The sequence below is a fragment of the Centruroides sculpturatus genome, unplaced genomic scaffold (assembly GCF_000671375.1).
Source record: "Centruroides sculpturatus isolate CEXI.00-Female unplaced genomic scaffold, Cexi_2.0 scaffold1664, whole genome shotgun sequence".
Lineage (NCBI taxonomy): Eukaryota > Metazoa > Arthropoda > Arachnida > Scorpiones > Buthidae > Centruroides > Centruroides sculpturatus.
The window spans coordinates 11,272-27,795 of NW_019385917.1; the positions used below are offsets into that span (position 1 = coordinate 11,272).

The following is a 16,524-nucleotide window of genomic DNA, read 5'->3' on the forward strand; positions in this document are numbered from 1 at the left end:
CGTTTATTATGTCTAATACGAACAATAGTTTTAGGAATAAACATACAGTATGTATGACCTATATATTATTGTAGTTACATTTTAATATGAATGGTTTGTCTCAAATTGATGTTCAAATGATAAAACAAAAGAAATAATTTTGTAATATACAGTATGTTATTGTTTTAAACTTTCTTTAAAAACTTCTTTAGAGTTAAGACAAAGATTGCCTTCAATTACGGGTTTCTTGGATAATGTGGATCCTAGGTTAATCGGGATTCTTCTGTGATATAAAATAGGAACGTCTTTACAGGATGAATGATCGTTTTAGATTTCTCCCCCAAATTATACAGAGCTAAGAAAATTTAAATGGAAAACGTTAAGACCAGAACAGTGTCTTTGGTCTCTGGTGTTTGTTTCCACTCAATGATATCCCCTTACGTCATTATTAAATAAATAATTATTTATCTTTGTCATCAATGCGTAACTGATGTCCCACTTTATTGATGTTTCCATTTTACCGTGTCGACATAATTATCACAAAATAAGGAATAACCTTCGTTAGCAATTTTATGTGGCAAAAAATTCCCGAAATTGGCTGGTTAATTGCTAGAAATGGCAATATATTATGCTTATGGCGTACTAGAAACTTGTTAAAGATAATTTTCTTTAGAACTAGCAATGGTGACTATCACATTATAGCAGTTTAAATGTAGAAATGCATATTTTTGCTTTAGTATTACTACCGGGCGTGGCTGCCGACAATGATGGAGGAAACAAAGGAAATAAATCAAATTTTATAAAATTAAATTTATTTTTTCGGTAAATAAAATATCGGAGGCGGAACGATGGGTGCGGCAGTTTCTTTCGGGTAGTCATCGTTGTCGCAGAGAGAAGAGAGAGGAGATTCTTTCGGTCCATCTGTCGATGGGTTTCCATATTGCCAAAGGCATAAGCAGCAGCAGGCAGGTCAGGCCCAACCCCAAGTAAAAGTACAGCTGCTTGAGACGAGACGGCAACCACAGCACTGAATAATATAGTACTCCGTTTGGATCTGTGGGAAAAATATCGGATCATTGGCACTGTCTTCTACCCTTATATCTACTTATGAAAAGATTGAGCCGTTAACTTCTGCCTCACTCGTCGGCATTAGATTCAGATGCCTACTGCACTCGGACAAAGAAAGCCGCAGGGAAAACTTTGATAAAATAAATAGGCTGAACAATTCCTCCAAATTGGTGTGATCCCAGAAGTTAACGACCCTATCTGGAATAAAATGGATGTTTGTCATCATGCTCGATACTTATGTATATAGCACTGTTCAAAAGTATCGAATAACCCAACAGTTTTATGCAAGTTCAATAATTTTGTAAAGAAAGTAGTATTTTAATCTTTGTTATACCCATTCAATAACATTGTTAAGCTATTGCCATAACATTCATTTGCACCGACATTGGCCTGGTTGCATTGGTACAATTGCCAATTCTGTCAGATTGTATTATGTGCACTAACCTATAAAAGTTGTGCACTTGATAATGAATTATTATTTATTCTCAAACTTGTTGAAAAATGCCAAAAATATGTGAACTAACACCTTGAATGAAAAGAAATGTCAAGATATTAGCCTACATTGGAAAGATTATTTGGCTACCATAATTTCCAAAATTATTGGATGTGTGAATAATCTCAGCAAGCTGGAAAGGAAAAGCAACATGATTAAAAAACTCACAATGAAAGACTAAGGGTGTCATATAAACCAGGTTTTCAACCTCAGACAAAATGAAAAACAGTTTTAACAGGTGTTTATCAAAGTGCCACTTTCACTGTTCTGTATATACTCTGCACACTGGGATTCCACAGAGAAAAAAATTAGTAACTGAAAAAATTAAAAAAGGAAAACAACGTTATGAATGGCAAAGAAGCACAGTGACTAGATTTTACACAAATGGTACTAAAGTAATATTCTCTGATGAATCATGCTTTCAATTGTATAACAGACCACCTTTTGTCAGGACATCTAATGAAACTTTCTGACCAGAGTGCATCAATGCAACTGCTAAGCGTTTTGAATCTATCACGATAACAAACTGCATTGCATTTAAAGGTTGTAAACAACAGTATTTAGTCAGATAGACAATGAATGCAGCTCTGTATGAAGATCGAGTAGTGATAACTGCGAAAGAACACCAAGAATCGGGAATGACGGTTCCAGCAACTCGACACCTTGTCATGCAGCCAAAAAAAAAATAAACCGTCATATTTTTTTAATGGTATCCTAGATCAAAATAAGAAATAAAAGAAGTCCTTCAGTATTTGATCCCATGAAATGGACATCGATGTTATCTCTTCTTAATCGAGTCTGTGCCAAACTAATGCCAAGCTATCCTCAAAGTCAGAGTAAAACCTATACAGAACCGAAATCTCATTCATTGCTTGTATTTTTATGATGCTATTTTTGTTTGAAATAAATAATTCATACTATAATTGTAAAAATAAAAGTTACTTTTTTCATTATTCTTGATACTTTTTGCTATTATCTAATACATGGACAGAGGAATCTAAAATCCTGTATACTCTACATTCAATATATCAAATTTGGTCCAAAAAGTCCTGTTTATAGAGGTCCATTATTTTAATTAGGAACTGCAATACTTTTTAAAACATTGAGTCTATTTTATACTTTTGAACAGTATTGTATCTTCTTATGGATGTTACTTGCTAACCCAATAAAAATTGACATCTTTTGTTATATCGTTACAAAAATATCCACTGATCTTTTTACAAGTAATATCAGCAGTGGGATGTTAGGAGGGAAAAAGAATCATCCTTCTGATTAGTGATGTCGGTTTCCCCACCTGATAGAAATTATGCCTGAAATTGTATGAAAGTTGACACTGATTCTTGCTTTGTTTTGTTAAATTAGCAATGCAACACTTGGGTGATATGCCTAGGAGGGATCTTCCAGGAGGTCTTTTTAAGGGTAACTGGCCCCTATTCAGGCATTACAAATGTGAAGAAAACCCAGAAAATTCCACGTGACCAGCCCAACCTGGCCAGGTACAAACCCGCGACTGAATTCCCAGTGTTCAGGAAATGGAACTGTTCGCCACTGGTGGGTCCACTGATTCTTGCACAATTAAGGAAACAGCAGCTGGAATAAACAGTATGCTCCTGACTTAAGATGATTTTACATAGAACAGCAATTTACAAGAATCATGATAATCATTTTTAATTTGCCACACTTGCATCAAAAACATAAAAGTTGACATTGACAAAGAGATCAGAATTTTTCCAGCTTCCTCATTCTTGCTTATATAAAAACTAATTGAATGTAATTATAGTGATAAACAACAACAGTATAGCCTTATCTGTATCAAGAAAGAAAAATTAATCTTGATTATTCACTCGATCGTTAGTCATTCAAATTGTCACAGAATCACAGCTGTTATTAAATAAGAAACCGACTAAAGATGAGGATAAATTAACCAAAATATTCTAACAGCATCCTCTTTGTAAAAATCTTTCAGAATATAAACACAGTACACTGCAGTGAAAATTATGGATGGAGTAAGAGAAATCATGAAATGGGATTGTAAATTTATTATTTCTCTTATTAAAATATAAACAGAATTTTGTTTTTCCTACTTGCTTTAATTGGGACTTATGTTTGTAGTATGGGAGAAAAACTTCTAGGTTGTTTCCGTTTTTCTTTCATTATTCCCAAATGCATTTTGAACATTGTATCCACTGAATAGGAACAAATAAAGGTAAAATTTGGTACAATATTTACAAGCTAAAATATACAAAATATATATATCACACATATATATTTATTATATTTACATATAACAACATATTATTAAAATATATTTTAATATGTTAATACAGTAATCATATAAATTTTTGCTACTTACACATTATACGGGCAGTAATACCACACAAATTGATTTTCCACTGTTTTTGACTGAAGCTAGATTAATATGTAAATTTAACTTATTTACAGAAATTTCTCTTTTTATTGTTTTTGTCACAATATTCTTATGTTTAATTTTCAAATTAAATGTATTTTGTCAAGACAAGGTGTTTAATTTATATATTTCTTGAAGGTATTTTAACTAAAAGCAAATAAGGTTAAGAAAATGATAAGAGTATATTAAATTAAAAACTTAAAAAGATTATTAATTATGAACCTACCACTTTTTGAAAGATAATCCTCTGTTTACTTTTTTAAAAAATTAACAATTAGGTTGTCCTTCACAAAATTATTCTATTTTTCAATGGAAATAAGACGACGAATTCAACCGTCTTATAAATGTCGATTCTACATAACACCGATCGTAGTTCCCCCTGGATATACAAAGCTTTTCATTGATTCATGTCTGATTTTTCCATGATCATCATTTATAACATTATTAAGATTACTTACTATTTTAACTTGCTTGAAGAATTGACATTTAAATAAATTTCTTTTTAAGGATTTTAACTGTACTCAGTTTAATTTTGCAACCTTTGGATATTGCAATGTCTTGCAGCTGCAAAGTGCACACAATTTTTTGGATAGATTTTATATGTTCATTGATTTCTGACTTTTAATTTTCTTTTACTTTCACATATATAAATGTTAGGAGGTTGATTACAACTACAGCTAAATGGATAAACTACACTTGCAGTCTCCATAATTTTATTTAATTCTTTACATTTATTTTTTGGAGCTGTATCATCTTTCCTATTTGATTTGTTCGTTCAGCTATTAAACCAATACCATTTTTCAGCAATATTATTATTCTTTTGAATATATTTTTTTATATAAGCAAGTTTAACAAGTCCTTGATTTATTTTTATTTCTATAAATTTAACAATTGGATTAATAGACTCTGTGGGTAATTATTTAAAAGAAAATTATTTATAATACCTACAATTTCCTTTTATTCCTGTTCTTAGCATCTACAATTTTTAATATGTGGTTCTTTTACAAATTTTTTCTACATACTGTATAGTACAATACATATTGAAAATGTTTTCCTAAAAAATTTACTGGTACTTCAGATAAATAATTTATTATGTTTGAAACCCCAATGGGTTTACAAAGTTTTCAAAAATTAATTTTTTTGGCCTCTAATAATAGTTAAATCTAAAAACAAAATTTTTCTTCTACTAATTCAAACTTTACTTCATCATCAATAACATTTACTGAATATAATATATTGCTGCTTTATTTGTTAACTTATCATATAATAACAGTCATCTACATATTAAAAAAAAATATAATTCCAGTAAGGTTTTGATATCTTTTTTGTCTTTGGACATCACGACTAACTCTGCCAGTTTTGAATCTATGTGGGAACCCATAGGGATTCCATCGACTTGTCTATAATAAACCGTTTTATATTGAAAATAATTATTATTTAACACAAATAACAATATAACTATAATCCCCTTTGGACATTTTAATTCTATCAGGATTCTATCATTTTCTTTGTAACACTTGGATATGTATTTTTTTATATCTAACAAAGCATTTTTTGATTTTGATTAATTCATATATTTTTTTAAATCTTGAAGAAATTGATCAATGTTATTAATGCTATACTCAGAATTTTTAATACAGTTTAATTTTATCTTTTAGAAATTTTTATAAACCATAAAATATGTAATTTTTAATATTAACTAGAGGCCTATATTCTACAGGGTTCTTGTGTTTTTTTATTCTTAGATATTTTTGGAGTTCTGTCATAACTATCTAATACCATTTATATTTCTGTATCATCTCTATATTAATTTAAATTCCTTGTCTTGGAGAAGAATATTGTGATAAAAACAATAAAATGTAAGAAATTTTGTTTCTATATCACCAAATATTATAATTGATTATAATTATTTGTGAATAAGTTAAATTTACATATTAATTTAGCTTTAGTCGAAAAGAGTGGCAAATCAATTTGTGTGGTATTACTGCCTGTATGATATGTAAGTAATATGTTAGCAAAAGTTTATATGATTACTTATTAACATATCATTAAAATATATATTATATATTTTAGCTTGTAAACATTGTATCAAATTTTACCTTTATTTGTTCCTATTCAGTGGATACAATGTTCAAAATGCATTTGGGAGAAATGAAAGGAAAATGGAAACAACCTAGAAGTTTCTTTCTTCCATGCTCCTGATTTGTGGAAATGGCCAGATAGGGGGAAAAGGATTAAGGACAATAAACTATTTTTAGATATAAACAGAATTGTTTTATTCACCTACCATCAAAAGAAAACAATGAATAGCATAATGTTCCCTTTTTTGAATGAAAAATTTCACTAAGCAGGGCAAAGTCACCATCTTCTTTTCTTTTATTTGCATGTAACACCAGTAATGTTTAAATTGTTAGCATTAATGATTTATATTTGAAATAGTTCTTGCACAGATTGCCATATCAATTATCTGTTTTGTCATTATAATATCTGAATACTGTGATAGTAAACTTATATTTTACCTCTGTTTTTCTCTTGAAAACCTCATCATGTATTTTTCTTGGACAAATTGCCATTGCAAGCTATGTGAAACCATCTTAAGAAGTGACAGGCTCCATCTTACCAAGCATGCGGAAAAGCATCCTTGAGTTTTCATACCTTTCCAAACTAATGAGATCAGTTTGTGTGTTATCATGTGATCCTGTGAAAAACAAGTTTACTGTTTGTATTGCAATTGTACAACTGGTTCCATCAACTTTAGTTAAAATATCACTCAATGCAGTATTTACTATCAACTCATTTAAATTAGCATTTTATTACAAAGTTCCATTTCACCAACAATCTTTAACTTAATGAGCAGTTTCTTAACAGTTTACTGTTGTGTCAGAAAACACAACTGGTTTCATAAAAATTTCCTCATACTTGTTTGATGTTAAATTCTTTTTTGATTACTCCAACATGTACTGTACAATCATAACTAAATCAAAACTGGAGTGAGTAACTTCAAATCATACAAATCTGGAAAAAGTATTTTTATTGAATTAATTAAAAAATAAGAAAGTATAGTTGAAAATATATGATACTGATGGTATTACAATTAAACAAGAAGGAAACAAAATGAGAAAATCTTGTACTTGATCTTAACTCAAATGCATGTGTTGTTTAAAAGAATAATGAAATGATTACCATCCAAAAGCTAAAAATTGCACTATCTGAATGGTAAATAATTTTTTTATGATTCTACATTCTCAACACACCTGATATATAACAGCTCTGCATTTAAACTCTCCATCATCTTATTTTAACTTAATGAGTCATTAGAAACTTCGATGTTCCAAAGTCAGACTTAAAATAAAACTTTAAAGTAGCATTAATGAGATTTGATGAAACACTTTTGGCTGTTAGGCTAACTGGTGGTCGAGTGGACTAAACCACCAAACACTGGTGGTCTGTTGTGGGTTGGAACTTGACCAACAGTCAGGCCAAGTGGAGTTCTGTAGATTTTCTTTGCATGTCTAATACCTAAATACGAACCAGTTTCTCATAGAGAGTTCCAGAAGGCACCTACCTCATTGAGAGATCATTCATGTATTGCATTGCCCTATCCCATTGATCCTATCTTTTTAGATGTTAAACAGGTTTAACACATCTGTTAAATTTTAATAAAGATTAGTAAAGGTCCAAAATGCATTTTGACATGAAAAAATAACTAGAAAAAAATGGTTGAATTTATATGACAAGCCAAAAGAACTGTGAGATTATTAATGATGTGATTTTATAACTGTCATTTTAATTGATGATGATGATAAAAAAGATTGGTAAAACTGGACAATAGTTTGTATATTTTTTTGAGCTTAGAAAGATGCTAAATTCATGCCGTGTTTTTGGATATACAAACTGTAGTATAAAGGCTTTGTATAAAGAGAAAGGAATATCTTCTTATTTATTTTGCCATTGTAATTCAAAATTAATGTAAATATTATTTCATAACTTAAGAAGAAAGAACTTTTTTAAATAGAAAAAAAATTAAGACAAATACTTGCATTTTTCAGAACATTTCAAGAGTGACTGCTTCATATATCAAAATTTTACTGATAATTTTACTGTTTTTTATACTTTAATTTTAACAACAATTGTACTGATAAATTTGCTCTATTGAACCTTTGAAAAAGCAAACATTGCTAACAAATCATTCTTTATATATCATATCAATTCTATACTCAAAATAAAGATGTGCTTTATAGTTAACTATTTTGGATATTTTTTGACAACTATCAATGATTTTTGTAATACCAAACTTGATTTTAACATAAAAAACTATTGGCAACAGAATACACAACTGTAGATTTTTATAACTAAAATAAATGCCACCTTTATCTATCCAGAAATAAATATTTAATAATATAAAAACGGTTGAAAACATTTTTATATTATTAAATATTTATTGATGGATAGATAAAAGTAGTATTTATTTTAGTTATTCAGGTTCCAGTAGATTTTATTATTATTTTGTATATTCTTATCGACACAAGTAGCTTGTTTTCACCAAAATATGTGAAGTTTCAAACTCGGATGAATTGACCTCATTAAATTCTTTGCCTATTTCATTTGCTGCACTTTTTCTCATAGAGTATGGACTTTTAAATATTTCTTCCATTTTCTTAAGTGCAAACTATTTATTTCCTTTGTGACATCTTTAAGAATTTTATTGATTTTTAAATCTGGACTTTCTTTTAACTGTGAGTCGGCAGAAGTGTATCAATTGCAATCAAGCCATTTTTACTGACAAACTTTATTTCAAATAAAATAGTCAGTCACAATTAAAAGAATCGTTGGAACTTTTGTAACGATAATTATTAATCCTTTAAAAAAATAAAATATATTTACATAAAATGGCCATTCCGTATCCCATTTTTTCTGTACCCATACGGTACGAACAGGTTGGAACTAATATTTCGTGCGTGCAGTCATTAGTTAAATTGATTCTTTCTAAAGTACCCTGTTCGTTGAATGTCGGAATTGTAGACACACTCGCCTGTGTATATCTATCTGATACGATATGCATAGACTAAAATTAAAAAAAGTTCAATGTTAATATTTTTGATAAATGTAATGAAAATTTAAATGTTATTTATATATGTTTAACATATCAATGCTAATAAGAAAGTGTATGATGATCTGCTATACGATTTTCTTTTTAAGAATGAAAGTATTTTCAGTGTCATTGTAATGTCTTCTCCATCTTTATTAATACTAAAATAAACTGGAAACAAATGTACCAGTTAAGAATACATAAACTTTTATTTTTTAAAAAAATTTATAGGTATCATATAAAATGAAATAAACAAGTCTATTAAAATAAAAACAATCCACTAAACAAAACATTAATTATAAATATGACACACCAACCTTATTATGCTTTTCAGTTATTTTGAAATGTAACACAAACGTTTTCAGTCCACCCTAGGACCTTCTTCAGGCAGAGTTCTAAAAAAATCTTTCTGGTGTGATTGGTGTTCCATTTGGAGCTGAATACATAACACAAACGTTTCAAAATAACTGAAAAGCATAATAAGGTTGGCATGTTGTATTTAAAATCTATTAAATTTATTTATTTCATTTCATACAAGTTAATTTTTAAAATATATTAAAATACTGCATGCTATGCCCCAATGCCTTTTACAGTCCAACTCCCACATTTTGCATCATTTAGCAACTCTCTCATATCTATGTTACAATTTATAATACTAAACAACATTAGTTAGACACATGAACACAAAGTTATATATACATTAATTAATTAAATAACTATAAATAATATTTTGAAAATCTAATAAAGAATAATCAATGGTAGGACAAAATGAAAATACTGCTATTTAAAATAATGTGGAGAAAATTAATAAAAAAATTAAAAATAGGCAATTGGCATTTTAAATTAATCATCCAATAATGCTTTCCCAGGCACTTTTGGCCAGGTGCTCAGCAGACTAGTTAATCTGGTGAATTGGTGTCAAAATAATGATTCTTAAAAATTATAAATCTCCATTTTTGTAAAAATTAAAAATAAAAACCATTCAACTATCCAGCATAATTCTTTAATAACATAAAAACGTTTTCAAATGCATTAAACGTTCATCTTCAGTTATTTCTCTAATTCGAAATGGGAAATTCGAAAAATTACGCAATCAAATTTCAAATAAATGGTTATGTAAAAAATTAAAAGGTAACATGCTATAAATGAAATTATACATACAAATTTCTGTGTGTTTAATAAATACTGATAAAAATAAATAAAATATCTATCAAAGATCATCCCAAGCCCTGTGGATTTCCAGCTTTTCGAGATATTTTACCACGTGTCTAGATCTGGTAGCTTTTATTATAGAGGCCCGGTCCCAGAAGACAGTAATGCCTTGTTATTTAGCATAAGTGGCAAGGACCGTACTGTCAACAGTTTTGTTCACCGAAAGCTTACGCTCATTGATTCTTTTTTTCAAATTCCTCAAAGTTGAGCTTATATACACTAAGTTATATATGCTTATTGTGTCTTGGGTCATATAGATATATCACAAACAATGTCTTACACACTATTTGGGAAACCTATTAAAAATATAATATATGATATATAATTTAATTATTGATAGGTTTCTAATAAAATAAGAGTAATTTATCGAGGTTTTGGGGTTACCAGGTCTGCTACAAAATAAATATTTATTAATTATTGATATATTCTTTATATTCATGTTAAGGAGACGATTTAGCCTATTACAGTGAGGTTGGACATGATATTAATTCATGCCATATGAATAGTCTACTTCTGTGGATTATATTCCTGTACAATTGTAATACTACATTGAGGACAAGAACTTGTAATACGTATCATGTTGACTGACAACGGAATTAACGCAACCTTTGCTTACTGAACAGTATGATCTACTGCCACAAATTTTGATAAATTGAGCCAGAAATCAGGACGACGAGTGTTCTCAACATTGGACCAGTCAGAACTGTTAGAACTCTGCCGACAGGTGAATAGCGACGAAGTAGGAAATAGGAATGTAAACCTAGTGTTCTGTATACACTAAAGACTCTGCACTTAAATTCAGAACATTGGTCCTACTCTGAACCAGAAACATTTTATGATATACTGCTGTTGTAAGCAACCAATTTGCAACATCCATACTACGGACATTAATACATATTCTATGATTTAATGAATATCAAAATATAAATGTTTTATTACGTATTATGTTGTAATATCATATATGTTATGTGATCTCTTTTAAAAAACTGAAAACAAATAAATGTTAATTTGATAAAAAATAACCATAAAAATGTTAAAATATAAACTAAATATTGACATAAATAATGTTTGATATACTATTATTGTAAATAGCATTATATTTCTTCTTTATTGCTGTAATATTTATTGTTTTATTATTTACTTCTGGCTATGCTTGTTTGCGGAACCAGGAGATGTGTTGTTGAAACATCTTAATAAAATATATTGATTGATTATTGATTGATACACTAAGTTAGAGTTGAATCTCTTAGTCTCTTAGCAGTATTGAGTATATTCCTGTTAAGGAGTTACGTTCATAATGCCCCTTGTCATTCCTTAATATCCTGTATATAGTGGGATTATGTCGATAAACTATTTGTAAGTTCTTATTTTTGGAAACCCTCTTGACAATCAGTTTAATGAAGGGTATATAATCGAGGACCACTTTTTCTTTTTGGTGGTTTTGCTTTTGCCTACGTGCCAGATTATCATCTTTCTTAATGAGAGCCTCTATTCTTTTTCTCCTGTAGCCATGCTGTATGGGAGTTCTTCGTATATATTGTAATTCCTTAACAGTATCGCAGACGTTTGTGCAATGCATGTGTGCTCTTCTTATCCAAGATCGAAATACCGCCATTTTAATATGCTCCGGATCTGCCGAATTCTTAGGGATAACGATGGAGATAGATATCAGTTTACAATAAATATTGGTTTGGACTTCCCCTTTTATGCATGTTATAGTCAGATCCAAGAAATTAACGCTACTACTACCTTGTTGCTCCAATTCCAAGGTTAAACCATATGGGTTACTGTTTATCAGATCCATAAAATGCTTGATGTTGCGATTATCCTTCCACAAGATAAAGACATCATCAACATATCTTGCATATACCAATATATCTTGTTGTAAGGAAGGGAGGATACTGTTTTCTAGATTATGGAGCACCAACTCACAACATGGGGCTGGATACCCATCGGTACTCCCCACCTCTGTAGATACATTTTATTTTCGAATTCAAAGAAAGATGTGTGACAAATTAAATCTGTTAATTCTAAAATCTGTGTGTGGTATTTGATAGCGTTATTAACATTAGCGAATAAAAAATCTCCCAGGGCACAAAAGCATGGAGGCAGTTTGATTGATGGGTATAATGCCTTATAATCTAAAACTGTCATCCATTCCTCATTCATGAGTGTAATATTTTCCAGTTTCAGGATCAAGTCCACTGAGTTTTTTATCGAAAAAGGCGAAACCTGCATCTTTCTTTGTATAAATTTAACAAGTTGTTTTTCTATTCTGAAGGTTGGAGCATTAAATTTTTCTACCACAGGGCGTAACTGCAAACCAAGTTTATGGGTTTTCCCGAAGACAAAAATTCTTGGTGTCCTGGGAGCTTGTAAAGTAGCAGCCCTCATATCCAGATAATTGGCTAAAGGAGTTAGGGTAAATTTTCTCACTCTTTGTTGTAAGGCTTCCAGGTAATTACTCGGGGCAGGAAGACATTCGGTGCTATCGATGTACTCATGCAGCTTTTCTCTATATGAGCTCTGTTTGATGAGTACAACACCTTTTGATTTATCCACCTTTATAAGAACAACGTCATTTTTTTGGAGCCATTCTTTCATTTCTTTAATGTGCCTTTGGAAAAGTAAAGCAGTTTTGTTAGAATACCTCTCCTTCTCAGCATATAATCTTGTTTTCCATCTGCAATAATCCTGCTCAGTTAAATTCATATGAGGGATATATATATTTAATATATATATAAAGGATATAAATATATATAATAAATATATTTATATATTTATAAATTCATATCCTTTATGAGCGTCTCAACGTTCGGTATAAGGTTTTCCGGACGCAACGGTGGTGTCGGTGCAAAGGAAGGGCCGTATTCCAAGGCGTTTATCAAGCATTGGGGAGGAACGATGTTGTCTCAAGTTGTTAAAAATACTTCTTTTTTCACTTGCAGAAGTGTGTTCCGCTCATCGACAAAAAAAATTAGAGGGAATATCCTTTATGAGTATCTCAACGTTCGGTATGAGGCTTTCAGGACACAGCGGTGGTGTCGGTGCAAAGGAAGGGCCGTATTCCAAGGCGTTTATCAAGCATTGGAGAGGAACGATGTTGTCTCAAGTTGTTAAAAATACTTCTTTTTTCACTTGCAGTTTAATATTCTGGCATCTAAACAGCCATTTTAGCTTTTTAATGTATGTGCGTTTCAATCTCTTTTCCAAAGAATGTTCCAAAGCGATCACCCTACTGTTAATCTCTTCTAGAATAGCTTGCTCCTCTTCATACAGATCACTTTCTAATTTTATGATACCATGCAGTATTCCATAAAAACATCGTCTTGCAATTCTAATGGCCTTGTTAAGGCACAAAAACTTAAACTTAGGTAACAAACTGCGACATTCTATAGGAAGGTTAATCTGATGAATAGACATAGGGAAAACTCTGTTTAACCGGCACTGTAAAAGAAATTCAAACTTCATTCTCATTCTGCATAATTTTATGATCATATGATTTGGCCAGCGAAGCCAAATCTTATAGGAATCTATTTTTAATTTTTATTGAATTCTCCAGTAAGCAAGTATACAATTATTTATCACTCCATTTTTGTTCCTACATTACTTTTCACAGATGAGAATCTGTGAAAAATAAGGTAGAAACAAAAATTGGAAAGCATAGAAAGAATAAAAGCAAATTAATTAATTAATAAATATTTTAACTTCTGCTGTAGGCAGAAATAAGAATTTGTTATCCAATAAAAAATGAGGATAGTGACGACTCTATAGATGAATATGGCAGTAATAACTAAAATAAATTATTGATTGCTTACAAGNATAAATATTTTAACTTCTGCTGTAGGCAGAAATAAGAATTTGTTATCCAATAAAAAATGAGGATAGTGACGACTCTATAGATGAATATGGCAGTAATAACTAAAATAAATTATTGATTGCTTACAAGGAAATATATATGTACTATATATTAGAAAGCTTTTTGATATCCATTTATATTTAACTTTTGAAAACGTGCACAAAAAGGTAGGAATTATAAATTACTATTTCATAAAAGAAATTATACAATGATATACAGGGTAGACCATTTTAATTAATCCAGTGGAAAAACTTGAAAAATATGCATTCGACCAAAAAATCATTAAACCAAAAGTGTTAGCTTCATTTTGTGACTCAAATGAAGTTTCATCATAGTGCTAGAATTAGTGAAAATGGGGACCCCATAAAAAAAAATCAACAAAACTTTTATCTAAAACATTTTTTTTTTGAAAGATGCACTAATCAGTAATTATGGATGCTTGAAGTTTTATGTGGCTGCCACATTATGGATGTGTGAATCTGTGGTTGTCTGTGAATTCAGTGAAAAAAGAAGAAAAAAAAACCTTTAACAATTTTTTTAGCAATGATTATTTGGTGGAATCAAAAATCAAGATCAGCATCTTCTCTTTATCTTGCTGTGGCACTAATATTCTATTAGTTTATTATTTGAACAAAAAGAATGATTCTACCAAATAATAACAGCTTCTTAATGACTTTTTAAGCAATTTTCTTCCATTTTTTTTGAATGAAGTTCACAGACAGCCCCAGATTCATGCATGCATGATTTGGTGGCCACATAAAACTTCAAACACCCATAATTACTGATTAATGCATCTTTCAAAACAAAATGTTTTAGATAACTTTATTTTTGGTATAGAATCAGAATATGCAGTAGAAAATGCAGGTTCCCATTTAAGAAAATGAAGTTAACCTTATGTGATATGCTTCTTGTCTAGTCTTATGTTCAAATATACGAGTGCTAAGATGGCATTTTCTTTTCCGATAGACTTATTACACCATCAATGAAATGGAGAACAAGCTTTAGAAAGACTTTTTATTTATTTGAGTATGCATTTCAGATAATTATATCCCTTTTCAACTCGTGTTACAACTATACAGGGAAAATCAGCTTAATGTATACAAGTTAGCAAAATTTTTCTATAAAGTTACAAAATTATAAAAGAACATTAGGAAACTTACATGGATTGTGAGAAATGCAGGAGTTTTGACATTAGATAAAATACAGATGGTGATTATTGATTAACAGGTATAAGCTACAATAGTGATTAAATTTAAAATGATTTACAAGAGGGAACGATTAACATAGATGTAAAAAATTTTTTGGACTTACAGCGAACATGACGGCCTGGTACATAGTGTCGGAATAAAACATCCCCCGTATACATGATACAATGTTGAGTTAATATTAATAAAATTGGGAACCTTGATCTTGGTTACAGTAAGGGTAATAGAACTTTTGGAACAACCAGTGTGATGAAGTGAGATTAGTGCACTATTAAAATAACGGAAATAGAAAGAGGTTGTTTTAGTTTACAATAGAATCCCACCCTGTGAAACTCTACTGTAAACTAAAACAACCTCTTTCTATTTCTGTTATACCCCTGCTCTGGAATATTACGTTTCACGCCTTTCTTAAGGAGAATCTTGGGCAGGACACCTGCACTGCGTACGCAGACAACGTACTTATGCTCATAGGTGGACATTCAAGAGCTGAACTCGAGCGCAAGGGTAACTTGATGCTACAGCTAATACATGACTAGGGTGTCAAACATAAATTGGATTTCAACCCTCTCAAGATAAAGGCTATCGTCTTCAATACTCCTGGCAAGCCTAACTTATATCTCAGACCCCCTCTGATAAAAATGAATAACAACACCATTAAAGTCAGAAAAACACTGAAGTATTTGGGGGTAATCATGGACTTTTGTCTCTCCTGGGACAAGCACATAGAGCACATCACCAAATGCACGGCTCTCATCAGGCTTTTCCTCAAGTTGCTAGAAGAAACTGGGGTCTTACCTCCAGAGCCCTTTCCATCATATATGATTACATCTACGTCCCTATTGTCGCTTATGCTTGTGGCACCTGGGGCTGGGCTGTTGCCAAAGTGCACACGAAAAGGAAATTAGTGTCCTCTCAAAGGATGGCACTACTACTCATCACAAGGGCCTTCTGCACGATCAGTAATCACAGCATGCAGGTGATTGCCCGTAAACTCCCCATTGACTTAGATATTCAGTGAAAGCAAAAAATGAAACAAATCAAATGGGGCAAGACTATCCAAGCTGGCTCTACAACGTTTACACATAATGATATTGAATGGCCCCTTCCCTATTGTGACTCCACATTCCCGGGCAACTCTACTGTTAACATCTCTGAGAACGTCACCATTGCAGATATGGGCATTTGCACGGATGGTTCAAAGCTTGATGGTAA

At 30.9% G+C, this 16,524-nt stretch overlaps 1 protein-coding gene across 1 annotated transcript in view; it reads right to left on the minus strand.

The window, feature by feature from the left end:
- Positions 1 to 769: 769 nt before the first annotated feature.
- Positions 770 to 16,524, minus strand: part of LOC111612568 — a gene marked incomplete at its 5' end in the record, with an annotated part of 55,858 nt that continues 40,103 nt past the window's right edge. Inside the window, 2 exons of the mRNA XM_023353799.1 lie at positions 770 to 1,033; positions 8,832 to 9,012. Coding sequence (XP_023209567.1) covers positions 855 to 1,033; positions 8,832 to 9,012 — 360 coding nt within the window. The remainder of the gene's footprint in view (positions 1,034 to 8,831; positions 9,013 to 16,524) is intronic.